This window comes from Lepisosteus platostomus, chromosome 23 (genome assembly GCF_059453375.1).
Source record: "Lepisosteus platostomus isolate fLepPlt1 chromosome 23, fLepPlt1.hap1, whole genome shotgun sequence".
Classification (NCBI taxonomy): Eukaryota; Metazoa; Chordata; class Actinopteri; order Semionotiformes; family Lepisosteidae; genus Lepisosteus; species Lepisosteus platostomus.
In genome coordinates, this window is record NC_142633.1 from 7428544 (window position 1) to 7436040 (window position 7497).

General features: G+C 40.0%; 1 protein-coding gene across 1 annotated transcript; it reads left to right on the forward strand.

Annotated features, from left to right (window-relative positions):
• camk2n1b (calcium/calmodulin-dependent protein kinase II inhibitor 1b) lies at positions 1-2955 on the forward strand. The gene is made up of 2 exons (XM_088616873.1): positions 1-956; positions 1788-2955. The coding sequence occupies exons 1-2, from the start codon at positions 788-790 to the stop codon at positions 1856-1858; spliced, it is 240 nt and encodes a 79-aa protein (XP_088472999.1). The 5' UTR covers positions 1-787; the 3' UTR covers positions 1859-2955.
• Positions 2956-7497: the final 4542 nt, after the last annotated feature.

Genomic DNA, 7497 nt, shown 5'->3' on the forward strand with positions numbered 1-7497 from the left:
CCCGCATGTCAACGTGAGCCCCTCCAGTGCGAACGAAAGTGCTAGAAACCGGGGTTTGTCCGGGAGGGAAAGCCCAGACTGTGTAGTACGGGGAAGGGGGTGTGCGTGTTCTGTCGCGCTTTGCATACTGTACTGCATCTTGCGTACACCTGCGCACACGTGCTCCGTCTGTCACGCTGCTCGAAGTTTGCCTTTGCGTGCCTTCAGATAACATTTGATCGTCTGTTGACGCGAGGGGCCTCCAAATTGCCTGAATGCCCCTTTCTCTTCAGTATCTGAGCGAAGGCGTCGGCCAGATCTTGGGTGTTTTCTTGAAAAAAGTCAAGGAAGAGTAGAACGCCATTCTCCACGGAGACGGCGAGTCGTCGACGCGAAGCGAGGGGGAATTGCACCAGGAAAACAGCCTCAGTGACGTGTTCTCCCTGCCAGGTCTCCGAGGGATCTGTTTGTGCCTCGCTCTTCGATTTGCATTTTTTCCCCCCTCTCTCCACGGCAGCCTTTCCTGGCTACTTTTCCGACCGTCCAAAGCAGCACGATTGTTTTCCACGCAGAAACATTAAAGCGGCAACGTGAAACTTTGAATAATGTGACTGTTGCAAAGAGAAACAACGTTTCTGATTGTGTCCACGGTGATACATTGTTTTGGCAAAAGAGACACCACGGTCGAGTTTCCCATTTATTTGTGTGTGCGTTGCTTTTGATTACGGTCTTTTTTCCCCCCTCCCTGCGGCTTTTTACAATTCATATCGATTACTGCCGAGTCGTTTTTGGAGAGAGTCAAGACATCATGTCGGAAGTCTTGCCTTTCAACGAGGAGAAAATTACTCACTATGGCGATGACGGAGATGTGGGACAGATCTCCTTCACCTGTCGTCTCCAGGATACCAATAACTTCTTCGGCGCAGGGCAAAATAAAAGACCCCCCAAACTTGGGCAGATCGGGAGAAGCAAACGAGGTGAGAGGAATTTTGGACGTTTTGGGTACCAGCTACAGCACATGTAAAATACTACAATAAAACGTAGTCTACTGATGCGCTGTCGCAGGATTTTGTTTAATAGCAATGATCAATTGGTATATTTTAAGCAGTTCACATATTAAGTACGTGTTTATGTTTACCATGTTTGTTTCCCGTTAATAACTATACAACTTCACGGGGAGCGTGTGAACTGTGTTTACCTCTCTTTGAACTGATACGAGCTGAAGTGCTGTGTAATTTTGTACTTGCTGCAGGACGTTTCTTAATACCAATTTGGCAGTAATAGTTGTAATGTGAGGTGTAACCTCTAACTATACGATATAGTGTGGCTTGCAATATTTAACATTTTACATAGAGATCAGTAATCCTTAAAAAAAAGTACTGTGTGTATAGTTTGCAATACATCAAGCCGTTCATTAGTTAAATGAGCCCGGAAGTTTCTACATTCTCTGCAATGTAATTGCTAGATGTTTTTTTTTAATGCGTCTTTGATTCTCCGCTAGTGAAAATATTGAGCAGTTATGCATGGAGCATGACGTATAGGATATAGGCTGCTCATTTATTTATCTGCTACTTTTAATGTTTCATTTACACCCCCATTGAGGAACGATACTGTGTCCATATGAGATTTAATTGCACTTTCTATCCCTAAGGCTGTGCAGACTAGAACCAGTTTATTATTAACTCTGACATTCACGTGGTGCTGCAGTGTGAATGATCATTAGCAGAAACCATTTTACCCGAGTGGATAATAATAAAGCTATCAGTTAGCCATTAGATCTTGTTTTTTCTTCTTCTTCTTCTTTACAGTTGTCATTGAAGATGACAGAATCGATGATGTGCTGAAAAATATGTCAGACAAGCCACCCCCGGGTGTCTAAAACACTTCCAAAGACATTGTTTAACGGAGAATTCTAATATATCGCCCTTCCCTTTTGACAAAAGCACTTTGAAGTCCTTCACGACTGGGCCGTGATCCTCTTTGCTTTCGGTAACCCCGTGCCCAGTTTCTGGGCGAGAAAAACCAAGTGAATGATACCACGCAATTATATATACATACATTTCTTTTTAAAATGGCGTTTAACGAAAAGCCTATTAATTATCTTACCCTGCCTAAAATATTTAAAAAGTGAGAAAGAGTTGTTTCCCTAACACGGAGCCAGTATTGTACAACCCCGAAATGTGGGCTGAAGGAGAAAGAAAATAACAGCTAAGCACACTATGTATCTTAAACCTTTGTATTATTTTGCTGTACTCTGGCAGACGCTGAATGAGCACTTTGTTTACAACCTATCTTGCAAAATTATATTATGTGCACAATGGGTGTAAGTCGCCGTTAACTTTCACGTTGAAGTTCTTTCTGTATAAACGCATTTCTGACCTTTTTGAATACATTTTTTTGCAGTGTTGATAGAATGAACAATGTTTTATATGGAATGAAAAACGAAGGTGTTACATTTTTTAATTAACTATTTTCATGTAGCTCGGTTTCTTTATTGCGTCGTGCAGCCTGCTCAATTTCCAGTGAGAAGCTTATTTTATATAGTCGAAAGCTATTTCTAAAATACCCGTATTTAACGAGATTCATACCTGTTTTTTCGTTATCGGTGGTGGTCGTTACACTTTATAAATGAATATATTCTATGGAACATAATCACACCTGTGCCAAATATCTTGAAAAGATGCCAGCCAATTTGGTTCTCTGTGCTCTCGGTAATAGTAATTTGTTTCTGCTATTTTGGCTGCCACTTTTATGTTATAGGGCTCTTTCTTAATGGTAAATACTTGCTCTTGCATGAAACGTGCAAAACTGACTTTCTGGCAAAGAAACCTGTATATTATTACTATACATTTGTTTGCAACTTTGAATGACAGACCTCAAGAACCTTCTTAATTGAATATTGTATATGTTGCACCTCTATATTCACTTAACAGGGCTATTTCTGCAATGTATAATAAAAATATTAAAACAGACAAAGCTGTGTGTGTCATTTTTCTTCTTACTCTGACCTTTCACCACTGCAGACACACCTCACTTGGAGTCTTCCATTACATTAAATGCGGAAAAACTGTGATGCCCTGTTTGTGCTGTGGAAGGAACACACCTTTCTCACGGATTCCTGCTGACTTTTGTCTGTAACCTAGCCTAGAGAACAATACCTGAGATTACAGAGGAGGAGGGACAACAGAAGTAAGAATATTGAAAAAATAATGGCGAGATAAGACACTTCAAATGTCATCTATATTCTTTTGATCCTTTCGAAATGTTCTTCCCATGCAGATATACAGAATGTAAGCAGCAGATTCTGAAAGACAAGTTCAGGAAACTATAAATGAAACCATTTGACATGAGGTCCTCTTCCTTGATTGAGTGACTGTGAGAAAGAGGGTAAGGCAGTGGTTCTTTAAAAGCAGACTATTTTTTTTCTGTCCTGTATGTTTATATAGCTTGCATAACAGGCCGCATTTTTGCATATTGTGGCTTACCGTATGTATGCTGTGTTGTGGATTCAATTATAAACATTTAATGTGACTGCTGATGCATAACAGTTCTGCAGCTATAAACTTTCACTCATACTTTAAAAACGCAATACATACTGTATATGTGGATGAAGAAAAACAAAGAGATCCAGTGCTTTGGTCTATTAGAGACCTGCAGGACCTAGTCCATTGATTTTTCGAGCAAGATTTTATTTTATGGTTATATAATAATAATAATAATAATTGCTTACACTTTATATAGCGCTTTTTCTGGACACTCCACTCAAAGCGCTTTACAGGTAATGGGGACTCCCCTCCACCACCACCAATGTGCAGCATCCACCTATATGTTATGTTAGTATGTTGTGTGGGCTGATTATGAATCTGTACTTGATGTAACATTAGGTGTTGTCCACAGTTCTCTGGCCTCCAGTCAGGTTCCTGATGTATGTTGAACGCTTATACGTTTAATGCACTGGTACCAGTTGTAATTTATACATGACAGTGTAGTCTGTTCTGATGTTTTTGGAGAACTATGTCCAAAATCGGCTGGATAAATTGGCTTTAGAAATCTAAAGTTAATGTACGGTCGTTCGGCCGATTGTTGGCTGGACATACAGAGCCTTCAGAAAGGACTCATCCCATCATGAATGATGAATAAAGATAAAGACATCCAAAAACCAGATGCTGAATGATTGATTGTTTGATTGTTTTAGATAGGGAAGTTTGGGATTAACCCGTTTGGTTAAGGGACAGCCCCCTGGCCATGGAACAATAAGACTTGAACCCCATTCAAAGAGGGGAATTAACCAAGGGGCAGCTGTGTCCTGTAGGTGTTGGGGTGGGTTGAAGGGGTGGAGGAGGAATGCATGAGACAAAGGCTAAAAGAGGAGTTTGCTTCATGTATATATAATAGCTCATTTTGGACGAGATGATTAGAACAGCTGGGTAAGTTTGACTTGTTATTGCTATCGTCAGTTAAGAGCTTCCATTTTTTCCCCCTTGATTAAAACAACATACGCAAGTTTGTGTCTTCTTGGGTGTGGCTGTATCAGCTTTGCTCTTCTGGATGTGAGGACTTTTTGCTCATTCTTCCTTGAAGACTTGCTCAAGCTCTGCCAGGTTGGATGGTGTGAGTTGGTGACCTTCAGTCTTCGTGGTAGGGATGGTGTTGCACTGGCGATGAGCTGCTGTGTTTGGTTTGCTCTAGGCATAGGGCTTTGCATTCATGACAAAGAGTTCAATTTGTGGCTCACCAGACCAGAGAATCTTTTGCCACATGGTCTCAAGGTCTTCCATGTACCTTCTTACAGACTCCAGCCTTGCAAGACTTCCATCTAGCCACTCTGCCACAGAGGCTGCAGCTGTGGAGTGCTGCAGAGATTGTCCTCTGGACAGGTTCTCCCATCTCAGCCACGGAGCTCTGTAGTTCTGTCAGGGTGGCCATTGGGTTCTCGGTCACTTTTCTGACCAAGGTCCTTCTTGCTCAGTTTTGGGAGGATGGGCTGCTCTAGGAGTCCAGGTGGTCCCATATTCTTTCCATTTCCTAATGATGGTCCTGGCTGTGCTCCTAGGAACTTTCAACACCAATGAGAAATTTCTGGTACCCCTCCCCTGATCTTTGCATCCTTACAGTTCTGCCACAGAGTTGCATGCAGAGCTCCTTGGTCTTTAGGAGAATTTCTGCTCTGACATGTGCTCATAAGCGAGGGTCCTTATATAGACAACCAGTATATATGTCTGCTGAAGTCAAGTCATCTAGTAAACTAACAACAGGTGAACTCCATTCTAGTTCAAGCATGATCTCACAAGTATATTACATACACCTGGGGTCCATTTAGAATATATATATATAAAATACATACTGTATACAGTTTACATAGCAAAGGGAGTGAATACTTGAAAATTGCATTTAATATGTCTAGAAATTGTGTTCCACTGTAAAATTGTAGAGGAATTTGTGTTGATCAGAGACAATACATTTCATATAAATGTATCTGAGTTTACAACATACTGTAACAGATTGTAGAAAAACACAAGGGGGCTGAATACTTCCTGAAGGCACTGTACATTGTGCTGAACTGTGGTTTAACCCATGCCTGACAATATAAATACAGTATATATACATCTTAATGGAATTAGGAGAAATAATTAATGTCATCCAATAAGAATCTGAAGAAGAGGGGAAGAAGCTTCTGAGTTTTCTTAAGAGAAGACCAAGAACGCAGCGATCTCTTACTTTCAGCTGATAAAAGTGTAGTTCCTGATGTTAATAAAGAACCACTCGTTATTCATTGAGGAAGTTCAGATCGCAACTTAAAAATATAATCGGAACAATGAGTACAATGCAACTAACAAGCCAGCTGAGTAATACATTTAAAAATGACTATAGCGTTGGCTGTTGGCTTGTGGTGTTATTTAACAGAAGTTCAGGAGGAGGGCAATCTCGCACTTCGGCTCTCCAATGTACTGTATAAATACTCGCCGGTTGCCCAAAACTCGACGTGTTTCCTTTCTGCATTTTGGCGCTCAGCTTGGCTAAAGCCTTCATTTTTTCTCGCCTGTTCACCACGACTGGACTCAGCCCTGCACCTGCCTGCTCCTTTCTTTCAGTTCTCCTGTTGTCAGCTCAGGTCGGACCTCCAGTTGATGGGGCCTGCTTCCTTTCCCATTTCCCCTCTCTCTTTTCTCCCAGCCCCACTCACTTCACCAACCTTTGCTTCCCATTTGTGGTCGAGCAACCCGACTTGATCGTCAACTTTTGTCAGAGTCTGTGCTACAATAGGAGAGAAGAACATTGCAAGAAGAACTATCATTAAAATAGGTTTATAACAAAGGTTTGAACAGAAATGGTAGATGCACAGAAAACAAAACTCATAATAACCAATCCCAGAATTTACATTACACAGAAAAAAATAATTTGACTGTCCTTCAAATGTGAATACGTAGCAAATACAGTAGATATGCCTAGGTGGTTTTTCAGTAAAGTGGAGAAACTACTTTTGACACTGGTCCATAGTTTCTCCTTGCAACCCAGTCCTGATCGGAAAGGTTTACTTTGTAGTCTAAGGTGTTAGGAAGAAAAGGTAAACACTCAACAAGTTCTCCATTCATACGTATTCTACCTGGATACAAATCTGAAATGCTGAGTAGAATAACATTTGTCTTTTGAAAACAAAAAAGTTTTCACGATTCTCCCAAGAGTCGACTCTCTTTAACCCTGGTTCTGTACCTGGGTGTATCTTGTTCTATATCTTCTTGATTTTAGAAAAGAGCTACATTATCGCCTCAAAGCCATTGTTTGTGACATCCCACCACCCTTAGGTCGTGAAACAAGCTGTTTTCTTTTTTTTGGTATTTGAATCACAACATTTACATTACATTTAATCTTCAGGAGCCTGAATCATTATTGTAAAGTCTGTGCTTATACAGGAAGGTCAATAAAGTACAAACCTACAGTACAGTATGTGGGAGAGGCGAGTTTCAATTGCTTTTGAGTTCTTGCTGATGATCCTGCTGTGAACCTTTGGAGAAACTGAACTTCTGGAGGGTGAAAAATACAGCAGTAATTGCTTTAGTAGCTCTTAACATGCAATTGTGTCATTATGTCCAAAGAGCACATTACAACTAATAAATTAAAGTAATAATGCATAAAGATGGATAAAATGTTAAGAAAGTGATATAACACACAAAACAAGAAGACTTGCAGTTCTGTCAAATATTTGTTACATTTCACAAGACAGAAATACCGATTTTGCTGACATAAAATGGATTCCTTCTCAATTAATTTCAGTTTGCATAAAATCACATTTCTCCACATCAATGCATTCAATTTCATAAATGTTTATCACCTCACTAGGGAAAATGATATTTATTTTTTAAAGTACTTGGTAAGACTTGGTAAGGTTTATTCAGAAAGCCCTTTTTTGAATAAAATAACTGTTTTCTCTTTAGAAACTAGAGTAAGTTTTTTTTTGTTCAAACAATGTACTAATATTAAACTTTAAATACTATAGAAAAATTGGAATGTTTAGTATAG

Excerpts from the sequence above, each read along its gene's own strand:
- camk2n1b (XM_088616873.1), top strand. The coding sequence starts at position 788 with ATGTCGGAAGTCTTGCCTTTCAACGAGGAGAAAATTACTCACTATGGC. Across the intron at positions 957-1,787 it reads GATCGGGAGAAGCAAACGAG|TTGTCATTGAAGATGACAGA; the intron begins GTGAGAGGAATT and ends TCTTCTTTACAG.